Genomic DNA, 18,485 nt, shown 5'->3' on the forward strand with positions numbered 1-18,485 from the left:
TATATTTTAATAAATGAATTGAGTATTGTTTTTGAAGTGGATAGAATGTGATTTATGACATTTCGTATGCTACAAGCGATAGTAATTAATATTTACTTAATATCTCAATCTTTCTCTACAAGTTCAATAAAATGTCAGACGTGTATATAACCTAATTAGACATACCTGTCTGTAGAATTAATTTACACATCTTCTCTTAAGAGAATTCTCATAATTGCCGTTTAAAATGAAAGCTAACTCATTTCAATTGTAAAAGGATTCTTATCTCCATCATGAATATGACCTTTGATAGGGAATTTAAAATATATTTTACGTCACAAAATTGTTTTGTGACGTCAAATATATTATTATCCAATAATCAATCTAAATTTATGATGTTACGTGTTAAAGTTAATAAAATCTTTCATAATTCTAATTATTTACAAAGTTTGGAAGTTCGAGTTATTTCATATTTAGTTTAAGGAATATTTTTAATATTTTAAATATTTACGGTAATAAATTTATTTTTAAATATGTTAATAATTTACAGTTTATATTATAGAATTTTATCACGTTTATTTATTCAATTGTTACATTTGCTTTAATTTAATTTTTACGATGTTTTAAGATAATTTAACGGTTTTAAAGAATGATAAATTATAAAATTAAAAATTATAATTGAAATCTTTAGAAAATATTTCTGTATTAATAAATGAAAAAATTAACAATAAGCAATTCATTGGATTATGCATAATGGCAACAGTCTTTTGAAATTATTCTATCTAAAAAAATTCACTAAACGTCTTCAACTATTTAATTATTTGTGTAATTAAATCAGAAATTATACTGTTTTAATTACAATTAATAATTTTAGGTTTTCTTTAATAGAAAATTTATAAATTGAAAAATAAATATTTATCGTTCGTCTGGCACTTCTTTACCAGAAATATTTCTTCATTTGTCATAATATTTTATCAACAATATTAATTATAAATGCTCATAAATTATCCTTTTTTTTAAAATTATTTTTACGTTATTTAATGCTTTTAAAACAAATATATAAATTACTAATTTGAAGAATGTGTTGATGAAGTAATTATACATCATTATAAATTATTAGCTTCGCACCTTCTGTTATAAATTTTATTATTGTTATTTTTAATTTGTGCTTAATATATAATATAATTAATTATAATAGAGCGTGTTAAGCAAGATTTTATCTTAAATTTTACAATGTCTGGCGTTATTATGTTCATAATGAGAATTATTTTAAAGTTTTAAATTTTTATAAAGTGAATAATAGTTTTATATATTCGATTTTGGGTTAAGTATTTGAAATAATAAATGCTTAAAGTATTTAATTAGTAATTAGTAAAAACACTTAATGATTGTCGGTTGAAAATCGGTTGCTGTATTGGAAAATCGTCCCCAAATTACCCAGTGATCGCACTTGAAATTTCCTGCTATAAATTATAAATTTATAAATAATTTAATCCAATTTATTGTCAAAGAAAACATTTTTATAAATAATGAAAATTATAAATAATTAAACAAATATAGCCGTGTAATAATACAGACTTTAAGGAAGTTGAATGTATCCTTTTGTATGAGCTCCCATTTACTTCTTCATTCTTTCCAATGTAAAAAGTTTATGGGTTTTAAATGGCTACAAGGCACAATGGGACTCCTGAAAGTTAAAATATTTAATCAATGAGATTACTTTTTACCATTAAATTACTATTTCTTAATCATTATACTTACTGAGGAACCATAGCATCGATAGTTATCTCGTTAATTTCTGTTGTTGCGCATATAATATTACTCAGAAATACCTCTCGAATGGCTGCCTTTTGAGCTAGACAAAAATTGATACTGATCATTAATATTAATGAATTTAAAAGTATCGATTTATCTGTGAGATTATTAAAGTCCGCTTACCTAAAGTAAATGATCCGGTTTCGTCTCGGTGAGTATAAAAATATCTATCTCCGAATTTCAGTTCAAAAAACTGCTTGGCTATTAAATGTGCTGCTGTAGGTCCTACCAAAGATTCTTTTAAATGTTCTTCGCATAGTAAACCGACAAACAGATCGACGTCTTCAATTTTACTATAAGTAAAATATTTATTTAGACAGTTTATGTATGGGTTTCGAAACTAACTATTATAAAATGGCAAAAAGCTTAATTTTGACGTTAAGGATGGGTTTTATAAAAATATTCTAAATGCTAATAACGAATAAAATTGTTATTAAGCCCGATTTTATTGGGAAATAAACACGACTCTCATTATCTCCCCACATCCTCGACCTTTAACCACCAAAATTTAATAGCATCATACCCCATAATGCACAAACCTCCCTGCAAAATTTCAGAAATTTTCGACAAAAAACTCAGAAGTTATTAAACTTTATGCCTCAGCAACGGGTTGGTCTGAGAGTATTCCGTGTTTTCTTCGTGTTTAATACTTAAATAGGTGCCAGTTTCTCTTAGAAATTTCTCCCTTGGTACTTTGCCTATGTTTTAAGTTGTATCGTTCCATCAATCCAATTTACTTTATGGTACTCCTATGATATAAAGATCATTGAAATTGAGAGGAAACATTATAATACACAGATTTGAATGATGGTTGAACAAGATTTGTATACCACATCGTTCATTTACAGTAAAAAATTAAACTTGGAAGGTTCTGGAGTAACCTGCAATAATTATATGATTAAGATCAAAATATGCACAGTAATTCTTTTAAGTAATGCTTACTTATCGTATAAAACTTGTAGTTCTTCCGCAGTCCTCCTACTCATCAAGCCATATTTATGCAGATGATCGAAGTCATCAATTCGGAAATTATGAGTTTTCTCTACATAAAATTTATATCCTGGTAATCCATGATCTCTTCCTCTTTGTATGTTTATTGTTGGTAAGTCTAGTCCCACGGTATCGTTTTCACTTTGAAACAAATGTCTCGCCACTGAATTAGCCACAAATCTGTCAAAAGAATCCTGAAATTGCAATGTAGACCCTCGTATCAAGTCTTCTAATCTTCCTTGATAAAATGGCACGGGGTTAAAGAATGTGTCTTTTAATAAAAACTGTCCGACTTTTAGATCCTCTGAAAGTGTCAGAAACGTATCAGGAATAGTGCTGTGCCCAAATCTGAATGATGCACTCACGAAATAATTAAACAACGATAGAGATAATCTACTATCGTATCTCGTGTTATCCTCATCTAGATGATACTTCCTCATAATCATTGGTCCTAACAGCAAAGGAAGATACTCTTCATAAGTAATGTGTTGCATACACGCTCCTACGAATCTTCTGTAATATGATATAATCTTAAGTATATAATTTATACATGAAAATTTTATTAATTAATTGTTTTACCTTGTTTCCATGTATATCCTGTCTCCATCCCACATTGGATTCAATCTTCTTAGATGGCGTGCAACGTAGTTATGAAATCTCAAAAACATTATATGGAAGGTCGTTAATAATAAGTTCTGATTTACTCTGAAATCACCTTTTAAAATAGATACTAATTAATATTTTTCTTTGTTACATATTGCTTAGATAATAATTTAGTAGTACCCATTCGAAAGGGTGGAAATCCTGGGTGACTTCCCTTTGTTTGTAGATTTGGTAACGGAAGAACTCCCGCTCCTGGTATCCACTGAGTTGCTAATTCTCCTATAAAAAATGTATGACATACAAATCCTATAATCTCTCAGCTCCTTCGTAACAGTAAGGACTTAAAACTACCGTTTCCAGATAAGTTTCGAAGAGACAGAGCAATTTCATCTGAAGTACCATATACTTGGGAGCAATCTATTGCAGAAGGCAATACATTCATCTGTTCTCTCCATCCTAAAATCAAGTAATTAAAATCATAATTATGCAATTGATTAATTGTATAATTCTATATTTACCTAAATTGCATGTGGGACAAGCAGAATTTCGAACAAAATTTAGGCAAGATCTATGGCTGAAATCAGGATCGTCCGAACGAATTTGCAATGGGAAGCATTGATGATGGATAGGTGCATCGAGTCGACAGCAATTAAGCAACGTGCTATTACCTGTTATTAATTAAAAAAAGACCCAGTTTCCTCAATAAAAAGCACTATATTTTACGATTTAAAGTGGAAAATTATCCACTAACCCAATCGAAAGAGGGAGGTAAACTCCAAATCGTGATCGAGGAATTGTCCATAGCTCATGTGCAACGAGTTGACACTTGTCGTCACCGTGTTTAAATGGCGCATTCTATGTAGTTTACGCGTTATAATCCTTGCATCCGGTAGAACATTTTCTACACCAGCTCTTGGTTCCTTCACTCCTAAAATTAATAACTTAATTCAATTTGGTTTATGCAATTTAATTCGATACACTAATATAAAAACAAACCATCCGCATAATCGGGCCTTAATAATCTTCTGAAACACGTAAACGTTCTTCCATCGTCGGGCCTTTCGAGATTGTTGCAGCTTCCATCAAAATTTCGGAACTTGCTGTCGTGGCAATCTGTAGGCCTGCTTCTGTCATATAGACATTGCTTTTGAATTTCTTTAACCTCTTGGCTTTCCCATTCTAAATTTTCTAGTACATCCACGTCTGACTTTTTGATTTTTAACCTGGAAAATTGTTTTTATGGAAAGAAATTTTATATAACTTTAAACTGAACCTCATTGAAAAGATTTTAAAATGGCCTTCTAGATTTATCAATCCGTAAACTAAGGCGATCTGCCAGTGCTCCAGAGAGGAATTTCTATGATTGGGATAAGTTAACAAAAACAAGAGGAAGATCTGCCTCCCAGGAGGACATTCTATGGTTCCTATTTAGGTGTTATACACTTGAAGAAACCCAGAAAACTCCACCTCCACTCTACCGTAGGCATGTCAGTATCTATCAATCCACGACGATTTGCCAAGAGGCGTCCATTATAAGAGAGTATTGGCAGATTGCCCATGGTGGTTTTCAACCAGGGTGCCACGAAATATAGTGCTGAGCGTATCCATAAAAACACTTCTCAAATATAGCCTACGTAAGGCACAATAACTCAGATAAAGAAGTAGGGGTGCCGCAAGAAAAAAAAAAACTTACCAAGTTGGGGTGCCACTATTGGAAAAAGGTTTATTGGAGCTTGTTAATCGAAAACAGTAGTACATAAATTTACATTTATGTACGTAGCATAATAAACAGATTAACGTTAAAAGTTATGAATTCTTAAACTTGGAATATGTAAATTAGATTTAAAAATAATATAAAATACCTCGATACTTTCTCTGAAGCTATTGCTTCTAATAAATATTGAGTATTGCTGAAGCAATTGTTCAGTCCACACGGAATATAAACGTTCATCATTTGATGAGCTCTCTCTGAATTACTAAGGCGAATGTTATTTCCTATAAACAAAACAAAAAAATATATATATTTAAAAACTTATTTATTTAGGAAAAAACATCGAATGTTTTCTAGAAAAGCTCAGGAGAAAGTCGTGCAGGAGGAGAAAGGACATTATACTAGAAAGATAACGAAGACAATTCGTGTGGTTTGAACATGCACCAGTAGCGTAACTAGAACCCATAGTAAGGGTGGAGAAGTAGAACGTGCAACGTATATTCTACCCCGTACAACTGTGGATGTAACCACTACAGCTGTGGATGAAGAGAAAACTCTTTAGATGTATGTACACGTGTAAGTGCGTTTGCCACATTCAAATCCCTACCCTGTACTTACTTATTTACAAAGAGAAGGGGTTCTCTCCTAGGTTACGATACTTCAAATCATACAATATTGTTCGGAATAATGAGAGATATGCTTGAAAAATCTTAGAAAGGAACCACAGACAGAAAATCGTAACCGAGTAAGGAAAGGTGTCGAAACAATTTGTACTTCTATAAAATGTTATATTTATAATTAATTAAAATAATAAAAGAAGATATTTAATTACATTTAAATAATGTTAATTTCCTCACATTACGAGGAAAAGAATAATTAATCATACGAGGAAAGATATATTTGAACAAAGGTGAATTACCTGTTTGTTCCAATTTCTCATTTAATCTGACATAAGTCCTAATTTTTTCTTTGGATCGCTTTACGTAATCAAATTCAGTATTTGCTTGAATTAGAAAGATGTTCAATATAAATAACCTATATAGAAAATAATAGAAAGGTATTGTAATAAGTTAAAGTACAGTACATTTTCATATTATTTTTAATTTAAATATTTAAGTATTTATTGGTGTATGTGGGCGAATAACATAAAACTTGGCACACAAAATTTAATTTAATGCTATTAAAACGTTTAAAAATCTACAATTTTTAAAAAAATCACGCGACTTCCGGTCAAGACCGGAAGTTCGTGTACAGTTCTCGAGATTACAGACAGACATACAACTAGACGGACGACAGTTAAGTGTATAGGTCTGCAATTTCAAATTGCAGTTCAGTGATCATCTGCATGTTTAAATGGCGAGTAGGTAAGTAAAAGTCAGTATAGGCCCTACACTTTTACGTCAATTTGACGTCATTCTTATGTAACTAACGAAAAAATGCAGCAATGACGTCAGATTGACGTAAAAATGAAGGCGCTTTACGCATAAATGTCATCTTCTTAACTGTATTTTGTGTCATTAAGATGCCAAGTGTCGAGCAGGGACGAACCTTCGAATATTATTGTCATGGGTTCGTCCCGTTAAGATAATGTGAGGCCTTAAGCTAGCTTAGGGCCTCACATTGTTACATGCATCATTTGTTAGATGGGAAGAGCCTGTTATACCTTATAGTTTAGGGCCACAACAAGTCAAAAGGCGCTATATCGGGGTTTGACTGTATTTCCAAGCATTTTCATCAGTTGTTAATGAAGGTGTAGACATTATACTTAATAATATATGCTGTTCATCAATAAGTACGAGTATAAATGAGAGAAAAAGTTGAGATAATGTACAATTTTACGTCAGTTTTACAATAATAAATGGTAAAGAATGATGTCAAATTTACGTAACTATCTCATTAATGACGTAACTACAATGGTACAAGTGGTACGGTCTCACTACGGTGACCTCAACAGAGATAAAAGGAATACGATTACTTAACAGCACCCTAATCGAGTGTGCGTTTGTATGTCTATTCTAAATATTATTAGAAATATTAGGACTGCAAACTATAACACAAAAGGCTCTTCCTCCCTACCGAGGCCCTAAGTTGCGGTTTGTTTAGTTTACTAGTCCAGTCCAATGGTTAAAAACCCCTGAACACTGGGTTCGCGCCTCACCAATGGGTTACCACGTGGAGTTTTCGGGTTTTCTTCGCGTGTATAATACCCGAATAGGGTGAAGTTTTCATAGAAAGAGGCATAACCTCACATAAATTCTTTTCTCAATATTAAAATAACATATACGAGACCCTTTTCTTCACCGAATAATAACAATAATAAAATTTAAAAGTATGAGGTTATAACCTTTACTTTCGGTGTTTGAGGCCTTTATTTTTAAACCCGAATAAATTTAATAGATTTTTTCAAAAATTAATCACAATTTTGTAGATTTTTTTTTTCTATTTTCTAAGGCCTTCTAGGCATAAATTCCTTCTCTAAAGATCGTGGCGATGAAAATCCATTAAACTTCAACTCTCCTTAATATTAAATGCGTGAGAAAAGGCATTGTTTTATGTAAAACAATAGGTTTTCACCAGAACAATGAGAGATTTTGATTGATATACACGTGTCTAGGGTAACTCGAGCACGATTTGACGGGGGCTGATGATTGTTTATCTAAAATATAACTAAGAAAAGTTACGAAAACTCTTCTAATATCGAAAAAATAACCTCAAAATTATGTCTCATCCTCTTATAATCCCATCCTATTCAAGTTCAGTGTAGATATAGTGTGCACCATCACTAATTTTTACTTTTTGTTGTTAAATGTAATAGAGGAATCGATAAAGAAAATGACCCTCTCCCAATATTTTTACGTTTTTTGACTCTGAGAACCTCGAAATGTCGAAAATTCGGGTGTTTTTCCCCCTGTATGTACGGATGCTAGTGTGAGGGTGCACGATTTCGTTCGCTCACTTTAAAGCTTAATAACTCCTGTTCCTTTAGTCGAAAATTTCTGAAATTTTGCAGGGATGTTCGTGTATCGGGAGGATTGACATTGTTAAATTTTGGTGGTTAAATGTCGAGGGGGTCAAGAGATAGAAAAAGTCACGTATCGTATCTCGAATCGAACACGTAATTAACACAATTTTTTTTATAAAACTCGTCTCTTCCCTCGAAATTAATTTTTTTATATATTATTAATTATAAAAGGGCAAAGTTTTTTTAAAATAAAATCGTGTAACAGATGGCGCCACACGTAATTTTAACACCAGCCGGAAAAGTTACGCAACTCTAGATTTTTCTCTTTTTTTTAAATAATACTTAAAAAATTAATTATAAAAACTTAAAATTTACCTTATACAGAAGAAATTCGTTTACTTTTTAACAGAATTTACCTCAAATTACAGCAGCGATCGTGCTTAGATGATCACCTCAACTAGTTATCAAGTAGGCCTNGTACCCCGTGACATGTCATATCTCTAGATTGTACCCCTCATTTAAGAAATTTAGTGAGTACCCGTATTGTTAATTTTACATATTGTAACTTTAAATTAAAGAAAAAAAAGTAAATGAAAAAATGTATAATAAAGTTGTGATTGTTGCAAGGAACATGTTTTACCTAATAATTTTTTAATACTATTAGTTTGTGATACATAATATATTATTTTTTCTGCCATAATAACTAACTTTTTTCTGTACCCCTAAACAACCTATCGCGTACCCCTAGGGGTACGAGTACCACAGGTTGGGAATCGCTGGGCTAAACAGTTAAATGTGATAATCTTAACAGAGTGATGCAACTTGCAATCTTGCACGACCCAATTTTGGGAGCTGTATCTTGTGAAGGGTCATAGAGGTATTGTTTCTTTGACTTTTTTGCTCCTATAAGTATGCTCTACAGCTCTGATAAGGTCCCAAATGTCTCGTTCAGAGCTTGAATTGAGCCTATTGGGTAGTCATGAATTTCACAAATAATTAATTCCATTTCTATTGCATATATAACTGATGTTTGTCATACTGAAACTCTGCTAAAAGTAAACAAAATAATTAACTAAGGACAATTTCANAAAGGTCAGTTTTTAACATGTACATGTAGTTTCATACTGCCTATTCTCCATGCTCTGCATTGTCAAGGTGAACAACAGCAAGCCTTGACCGATGCTTCGCATGTAGTCGGGCACTTTGGTGCTCTTTATCGCTTGCACTCATCGCCTGGGTAGGGATCACCCCCCACATCCCCCACACCCCCTTAAAACTATATAACATCAAGTGGACTGCTCGAAGACAGCATAGTCACATGGGCTAAACAGTTAAATGTGATAATCTTGACAGAGTGGCGCGACTTGCGATCTTGCACGACCCAATTTTGGGAGCTGTATCTTGTGAAGGGTCATAGAGGTATGGTTTCTTTGAGTTTTTTGCTCCTATAAGTATGCTCTACAGCTCTGATAAGGTCCCAAATGTCTCGTTCGGAGCTTGAATTGAGCCTATTGGGGTAGTCATGAATTTCACAAATAATTAATTCCTTTTCTATTGCATATATAACTCATGTTTGTCATATTAAAACTCTGCTAAAAAGTAAACAAAATAATTAACTAAGGACAATTTCATAAGAACTCTTTGAGTGTGTTGCTAGTAAAGTGGCTTTAATATAACTGGATAAACAAACCAATGACATAGTTTGTTTTAAATGAAACAGGTTAAGACATTGGCTTACTTATCTGGCCGTATTAAGGTCGCTTTACTAGATATCGTCCCTATCGACCACTTTATAGATAAGAGATCCTTATAAATTGCTTTTATATCAAAATATAAAGTAGACTTATAGATTCCGAGACTGATTTTGATACTTCTTAAAATGATGCAGAACAGACAATTAGAAACTAGAAGAAACATAAGAAATTGTATCTAGCTTTTGAAAATTGATTCTTTTCTGGATTCAATTCACTTTAATTTTGTATAATAAATAATTTTAACATATCAGTAATCAGCAACTTATATTCCTGTTTGATAAACTTCTCACTTTCCTGGAGGATGGAATTATAGGCAAATAAAAATAATCAGCCTCTTACAACTGAGATAGATTTTTATTTTTCTTACTATTTACTTATAGTATTGAATGTATTTTATAATATAAATCAGTTGGATGACTGTGGTAGCAAAGGTGTCAGCCTACTGCTCTGGAATGATGATCAATTTCAGACAGAAAACTCTAGGAAATTTTTTTGAGTAGTCTGTATGGAATATATCAAGCTCCATCCTTCATAAAGGCCTACCGGTCACCAAGTGGTTCCGTTCCTTGAACACTAGAAGTTTGGTCATGAGTTTGCACCTTTCCAGGATGGGCTGGCCATATGGAGTGTTCTGGGTTTTCTCCACATCTGTAATGCCTGAATAGGGACCAATTACCCTTAAAAGATCTCCCGGAAGGCATCCCCTAGGCCAAGGGTCTCCAAACTTTTTTGATCGTTGACCCCTTACAACTTTTCGAAACCTCACATCGACCCCCACCAAAAAGTTTGTTACAAGCAAAAAAAAAAAAGCTCTTACTATTTTAATATATATCTTTTAATTTTACAATTTTTTACATTTATTGTACATGTTAATAATAATTTTTGTAACTNAACACTTCTTCAACTATCTGCAAACTAAAGTCAATTGAAAATGTTAAATTAAGTAAATATTAATTATAACAATGAGTAAAACAAATACGTTTCTTTGAACGTATCCAATGCGGCCCGTCCAGGAACTATTTTCCAGTTTCAAACCTTCAATTACTTCTTCAATTATCTGCAGACTAAAGTCAATTGGAAATGTTAAATAATTACAATATTAATTTTATTCAATTTTTGAAAATTATTTATTTAGGAAAAAACGTATAATGTTTTCTAGAAAAGCTCAGGAGAAAGTCGTGCAGGAGGAGAAAGGACATTATACTAGAAAGATAACGAAGACAATTCGTGTGGTTTGAACATGCACCAGTAGCGTAACTAGAACCCATAGTAAGGGTGGAGAAGTAGAACGTGCAACGTATATTCTACCCCGTACAACTGTGGATGTAACCACTACAGCTGTGGATGAAGAGAAAACTCTTTAGATGTATGTACACGTGTAAGTGCGTTTGCCACATTCAAATCCCTACCCTGTACTTACTTATTTACAAAGAGAAGGGGTTCTCTCCTAGGTTACGATACTTCAAATCATACAATATTGTTCGGAATAATGAGAGATATGCTTGGAAAATCTTAGAAAGGAACCACAGACAGAAAATCGTAACCGAGTAAGGAAAGGTGTCGAAACAATTTGTACTTCTATAAAATGTTATATTTATAATTAATTAAAATAATAAAAGAAGATATTTAATTACATTTAAATAATGTTAATTTCCTCACATTACGAGGAAAAGAATAATTAATCATACGAGGAAAGATATATTTGAACAAAGGTGAATTACCTGTTTGTTCCAATTTCTCATTTAATCTGACATAATTCCTAATTTTTTCTTTGGATCGCTTTACGTAATCAAATTCAGTATTTGCTTGAATTAGAAAGATGTTCAATATAAATAACCTATATAGAAAATAATAGAAAGGTATTGTAATAAGTTAAAGTACAGTACATTTTCATATTATTTTTAATTTAAATATTTAAGTATTTATTGGTGTATGTGGGCGAATAACATAAAACTTGGCACACAAAATTTAATTTAATGCTATTAAAACGTTTAAAAATCTACAATTTTTAAAAAAATCACGCGACTTCCGGTCAAGACCGGAAGTTCGTGTACAGTTCTCGAGATTACAGACAGACATACAACTAGACGGACGACAGTTAAGTGTATAGGTCTGCAATTTCAAATTGCAGTTCAGTGATCATCTGCATGTTTAAATGGCGAGTAGGTAAGTAAAAGTCAGTATAGGCCCTACACTTTTACGTCAATTTGACGTCATTCTTATGTAACTGTAACGAAAAAATGCAGCAATGACGTCAGATTGACGTAAAAATGAAGGCGCTTTACGCATAAATGTCATCTTCTTAACTGTATTTTGTGTCATTAAGATGCCAAGTGTCGAGCAGGGACGAACCTTCGAATATTATTGTCATGGGTTCGTCCCGTTAAGATAATGTGAGGCCTTAAGCTAGCTTAGGGCCTCACATTGTTACATGCATCATTTGTTAGATGGGAAGAGCCTGTTATACCTTATAGTTTAGGGCCACAACAAGTCAAAAGGCGCTATATCGGGGTTTGACTGTATTTCCAAGCATTTTCATCAGTTGTTAATGAAGGTGTAGACATTATACTTAATAATATATGCTGTTCATCAATAAGTACGAGTATAAATGAGAGAAAAAGTTGAGATAATGTACAATTTTACGTCAGTTTTACAATAATAAATGGTAAAGAATGATGTCAAATTTACGTAACTATCTCATTAATGACGTAACTACAATGGTACAAGTGGTACGGTCTCACTACGGTGACCTCAACAGAGATAAAAGGAATACGATTACTTAACAGCACCCTAATCGAGTGTGCGTTTGTATGTCTATTCTAAATATTATTAGAAATATTAGGACTGCAAACTATAACACAAAAGGCTCTTCCTCCCTACCGAGGCCCTAAGTTGCGGTTTGTTTAGTTTACTAGTCCAGTCCAATGGTTAAAAACCCCTGAACACTGGGTTCGCGCCTCACCAATGGGTTACCACGTGGAGTTTTCGGGTTTTCTTCGCGTGTATAATACCCGAATAGGGTGAAGTTTTCATAGAAAGAGGCATAACCTCACATAAATTCTTTTCTCAATATTAAAATAACATATACGAGACCCTTTTCTTCACCGAATAATAACAATAATAAAATTTAAAAGTATGAGGTTATAACCTTTACTTTCGGTGTTTGAGGCCTTTATTTTTAAACCCGAATAAATTTAATAGATTTTTTCAAAAATTAATCACAATTTTGTAGATTTTTTTTTTTCTATTTTCTAAGGCCTTCTAGGCATAAATTCCTTCTCTAAAGATCGTGGCGATGAAAATCCATTAAACTTCAACTCTCCTTAATATTAAATGCGTGAGAAAAGGCATTGTTTTATGTAAAACAATAGGTTTTCACCAGAACAATGAGAGATTTTGATTGATATACACGTGTCTAGGGTAACTCGAGCACGATTTGACGGGGGCTGATGATTGTTTATCTAAAATATAACTAAGAAAAGTTACGAAAACTCTTCTAATATCGAAAAAATAACCTCAAAATTATGTCTCATCCTCTTATAATCCCATCCTATTCAAGTTCAGTGTAGATATAGTGTGCACCATCACTAATTTTTACTTTTTGTTGTTAAATGTAATAGAGGAATCGATAAAGAAAATGACCCTCTCCCAATATTTTTACGTTTTTTGACTCTGAGAACCTCGAAATGTCGAAAATTCGGGTGTTTTTCCCCCTGTATGTACGGATGCTAGTGTGAGGGTGCACGATTTCGTTCGCTCACTTTAAAGCTTAATAACTCCTGTTCCTTTAGTCGAAAATTTCTGAAATTTTGCAGGGATGTTCGTGTATCGGGAGGATTGACATTGTTAAATTTTGGTGGTTAAATGTCGAGGGGGTCAAGAGATAGAAAAAGTCACGTATCGTATCTCGAATCGAACACGTAATTAACACAATTTTTTTTATAAAACTCGTCTCTTCCCTCGAAATTAATTTTTTTATATATTATTAATTATAAAAGGGCAAAGTTTTTTTAAAATAAAATCGTGTAACAGATGGCGCCACACGTAATTTTAACACCAGCCGGAAAAGTTACGCAACTCTAGATTTTTCTCTTTTTTTTAAATAATACTTAAAAAATTAATTATAAAAACTTAAAATTTACCTTATACAGAAGAAATTCGTTTACTTTTTAACAGAATTTACCTCAAATTACAGCAGCGATCGTGCTTAGATGATCACCTCAACTAGTTATCAAGTAGGCCTACGTACTCATAATAACCAATCAATCAATGAAAGCATTTCCTGAATTAGTACGTCAGTTTGTCTGTTCTCGTTACTTTGCTATAAATAATTTTATTTTTCACTATTTTCTATTGTTTATCGTTCGATATTTTAACCCGAAAAGACGAACCTGATCCAAATCTAAATCGGGAATCTCGCATCGAGACGATAAGAAATTTAAATTTGTGTCATAAAATACTTTAATGGCCTACTAAACAAGTTTCCATATAATTAAAATTCACGTCTCCATCCGATAAATTAAATAAAAAGACAATTTTATGAATAAATACTTACTTAAACAAGGTATCGAGTCCCATCTTTTTCCAGGTGTTCTTTCCTTATAGTTTGATCTTTGAACGTTGTTTTAACGTGCAGAAAACATTCTAAAAATAAAAAATATGCATAAATTATTAGAAATTATACCTTTAATTTCTATATTTATACCGAATTAAAACATTTTCGATAAGAATAAACTGAATATTTCTACTAGAAGAGCGAGTACTCAGGGTCCTGTATACGCGATTTCAAACTTTAATAACTTTGGATGTATACTGTATAGAAACAAGCTGTAAACGTCATATACAAGCTTAATTTAAGAAGTTAATTCTGTATAATTTTCATTAATTAATTATAATTAGAACGCCGTTAATCAATTAAAAACTCGCGACAATTTCAAGCTGTAAAACGCATACAAACTATGTATAAGAATTAAGCTGAAATGGGATTGTTTAGCCGTAAAAACAGTAAAATTCTACACTTAAATCATACGAAAGTATTGTTATTTATTGTTTAAAGTGTCACGTAGTTAATTGGGTATCGTTTACTTTAGATAAATATGATTAAAATTGTTAAAATCGGCCTGTAAACAATACAGAGCTAGTGTTTAAGTAACGTGATACGTGTATTGTCTTGTGTTACGTTTATCATTGTTCAGACAAACACGTGAATACGACTTTATATTTAAACTATTGTTAAATTGAATTTTTCAATTGTCTTCTAGTTAATTTGAAAATTATATTTTTAGCCCAAAATATTTTTAATTTGTAACTCGATTTTGTATCCACATTTACAATTAAAATGATAGAATTTAATATTTAAATAATGCCATTACGGGGGAGGGTTGGAAATTTGCAACCTTAAGGATATAAGAGGCCTTTCTGGGGCTTCTAGCGAAGCCCGATACGATATAAAGTGGTAAAATGTATGATAGTTTTCACAGTGGGCCAGCCTGTTGGTGGGTTTCCACCTCACCAAATGTTTCCCAGGTTTTCTTCACCTGCCTAAACACTTAAATAGGGCCCAACTAGATGGCGTAAAGGACAATTGTCCGGGCCACCACTAACAGAAGGCCCCAAACTAATCTTTTATAAGACAATTCCCTCAAAGAAAAACGTCTGAAGTCAACGTTGTACGTGGGGCCCCGCTAATTCAAATTTTCCCGGGCGCCCACGAAGCTATAATGGGCCACTGGACCCTAGTTACTATAGAAAGTCTTCCTGAAAAGCCTTATGTATATACTTAAGCAGCCTGCAATGTATCATGTGACCTTATGAGTTCCCTAAAATAAAACCTTATTATCCCATCCCTGATACAGTTTATTAGTTACAACCTGTTTAATTGTTCTTAAATAATTTTAAAATATTATATATCTGTTAACTGACTTTCGGGCTATTATCTATACAGATAATAACCCGAAACAGTAAAACCTGCGTAAACCGGAAACGCATTGGGTTCCGTTTTAGACAGGTTTACCCTAAAACCCGTCCAAAATGGAACCCGAGTAAAACGGAAACCTGCCAAACCGGAAAGATGTGCGATTCCGGTTTGCACAGGTTTTACCGTACACATTTTTTATGTACAGTCGAACCTGCAATAACGGCCACCTCTAAACTGCGACCATTTTTTTTTTCCTTTAACGAAAATGCATGCAAGATAACTTCTAAACAACGGTCACTTTTTATGCCCACCGTCGGCGGCCGTTATTGAGAGGTTTGGTCGTATTTAAAAGTAATTTATTTATGATCGGAAAATATCTATCGATAAACGTTAATGTTATTAACCTTAAGTGTGAAGTAAAAAAACAAATATGGAGGAAATTAGTTTTATTTTTAGATTTTTAAACTCTTTTTATACAAAAAAAAAATTCGAAAAAAATATTTATCTTTTATTAATTATTTTATAAAATATATCCAAGCAGCAATCACCTCTAAACGGCAGCCATTTTTTTTTCACAAATTTTTACATTTTTATCAAATAAATAAACAGTTGATGCGAAGTGGCCGTTGTTTAGAGGTTAATATATACAAAATAACCTTCAAAAAGCGGCCAGTTTGTCAGAAACTTTGCATTTTTGTTAAGTTAAGCTGCTCGTTAGAAGTGTCCGTTATTTGAAGGTTATTTTGTATACATTTTTGTACGCCATTCAAACAACTGTCGTCTCCCACCACATCTTATTACCGGCTTTTTTAACAAAATAACCTGCGAACAACGGCCAATTTTTATATTTCCGCCGCTAGCCGTTATTCAGAGGTTTTTAATAAAAGTTTAAGTTTTTTTTCTCGTATAAATTTTAATAATTTAATTAAACTTTCTCCCACTTCCTTCGCTTAATTACACCTTTATCAGTTATGGCCGCAAGGAAGAATGTGGCATAGAGTAAGAGAAATGAACATAAATTACCATAAAAGTATACTTACATTGAGCACCATAGAATGCCAAATCTTCATAGATTCACCATTATTTATAGGTGTTGCTATGAAGTTACCTTGATCGACACTTGTCAAGGTGCAACTTCCTTCAAAGTTCTCGTACATCTCCTCCCATTGGTTAGTTCCAAAAATAAAACTATCAGTAACGTTACCCGTTCTAGTTTTAAATTCTCGCGTGATATTTAAATTTAAATTATTTAAATAACTTCTATTCTTTATGTTTAAATGATATTTAACCCGTACGAAACGAGGGGGAGCGATATCTGTGACGTAACTCACTTTTATCCCGTATACTTCTAGCTTAAACACATGCTGGGAATGGGTTTTTTTTATAAGTAAATCCTAGTTTTATTATCTGTAATTTTATTGGAGTGTGGTGCTGTGTGTGACTTAGTAGTCGGATACTATCGATAGCGATACCCATCGATATTTTTAGGCAAAACATCGATAGTATCGATACTGTTTGTTATTTGCAATCCGTTGCTAACCTATATAAAATGAATGTCAAATAAAGACAGATAGCAAACAGTCAGATTATTTCTTCGGCTATCAGTGGGAAGGGAGATTTTGGTATGTTGCCCATATATTTTGGCACAAATCTCTTATCTTTAACGCGTAATTAGTGGCTAGTTTTCCATAGAAGTCTTTCTGGGGAAACATCCTCTTGAAGATTATCCTGAAGATCGCTTTCAGACTAACTAAACAGAACCAGGTCATCACTAAACATCATCAAAGCTATTCTAGTTTTGCAAAAGGATGCAAAGTGCAACACTCGTGCAGCACTTTGCATCCTCTCTTTAAATGCTTAAAGAGGATTAGAGAGGTGACTTAATAGTTAGAGCATTCACCTCTTTCTGTCTTATTAGATGAGGATTATAAATCCCACAGTTTGCCATCGCTTTGGTGTCTTCCCATAAATTCGTGCTAACTTACAAACACGAGTTAACCAAGGTATGCCATCGGTATTTAAGGAAGATTCATTTGGCCTTTGAAGTTTCGAAGTGCAAGAAGCTCTGCTCCTCTCTTCACTTGAATGTACAGTACTTTATGAAAAATATCTACAGAAATCTATCATAGACATGCTGAAGAAGTCCAATAATTTTAACCCGTTGGAGTTTGTATCAGAGGGACCTTTCCTTCCGACCACTTCCTTCTATTTAGAACAGACAATGCGTTACAGACGTTGAGAAAACCCGTCTCCACGTCTGTAACGCCCTTTAAGGGTAACTGGCGAATCGCGAACCCACGACCGAACTCCCAGTGTTCAGGGAACGGAACCGCTTGATTACTGGTGGGCTTCAAAATTCCTATGAAAACGTGGTGACCTTAGGAAATGTTCGTAAGCCATCCCGTATATGCTGAGCCTCGTCTTTCATTATCCGGCCTGTCTGAACCCACAACTAGCCTTGATTAAAGGGATCTTGGGTGCCTACGAGGCGGAAGTCATTGTTAATCCAAGAGTTATCAAAGCTCGGCCCATTAGTATCCGGGTGAATAAAACCCCTGAAGACTTACTGATCGCGGGTTCGAGCCTGACCAAGCCACGTGCACTTCTTCGGGTTTTCTACACGTGTGTAATATCTAAATAATGGCCAGTTTCTCATAGAAATTCCACCCGGGAGACAGACTGCTCATATGTCGCGTTGCCACATCCCATCAATCCAACCAGAAATAACTTTTCTTAAAACTGTCGGATGTTGTA

At 33.1% G+C, this 18,485-nt stretch overlaps 1 protein-coding gene across 3 annotated transcripts; it reads right to left on the reverse strand.

Moving 5' to 3' along the window:
• Window positions 1–1,595: 1,595 nt before the first annotated feature.
• On the reverse strand, window positions 1,596–16,883 carry LOC111623632 (chorion peroxidase-like). 3 transcript variants are annotated; one of them, XM_023366292.1, is made up of 14 exons: window positions 16,772–16,883; window positions 14,370–14,458; window positions 11,536–11,651; window positions 5,250–5,382; window positions 4,384–4,610; window positions 4,139–4,315; window positions 3,906–4,055; window positions 3,787–3,843; window positions 3,568–3,666; window positions 3,364–3,499; window positions 2,737–3,297; window positions 1,918–2,087; window positions 1,741–1,834; window positions 1,596–1,666 (listed from the first exon to the last, which is right to left on the reverse strand). In XM_023366292.1, the coding sequence occupies exons 2-14, from the start codon at window positions 14,390–14,392 to the stop codon at window positions 1,606–1,608; spliced, it is 2,004 nt and encodes a 667-aa protein (XP_023222060.1). In that variant the 5' UTR covers window positions 14,393–14,458; window positions 16,772–16,883; the 3' UTR covers window positions 1,596–1,605. The 3 variants fall into 3 exon arrangements, with proteins under 3 accessions (XP_023222060.1, XP_023222058.1, XP_023222059.1); XM_023366290.1 differs by having other exon boundaries at window positions 3,739–3,843; XM_023366291.1 differs by lacking the exon at window positions 16,772–16,883 and adding an exon at window positions 14,768–14,842 and having other exon boundaries at window positions 3,739–3,843.
• Between the last annotated feature and the right edge of the window lie 1,602 nt (window positions 16,884–18,485).

Source organism: Centruroides sculpturatus, unplaced genomic scaffold (genome assembly GCF_000671375.1).
Source record: "Centruroides sculpturatus isolate CEXI.00-Female unplaced genomic scaffold, Cexi_2.0 scaffold425, whole genome shotgun sequence".
NCBI classification, from domain to species: Eukaryota; Metazoa; Arthropoda; class Arachnida; order Scorpiones; family Buthidae; genus Centruroides; species Centruroides sculpturatus.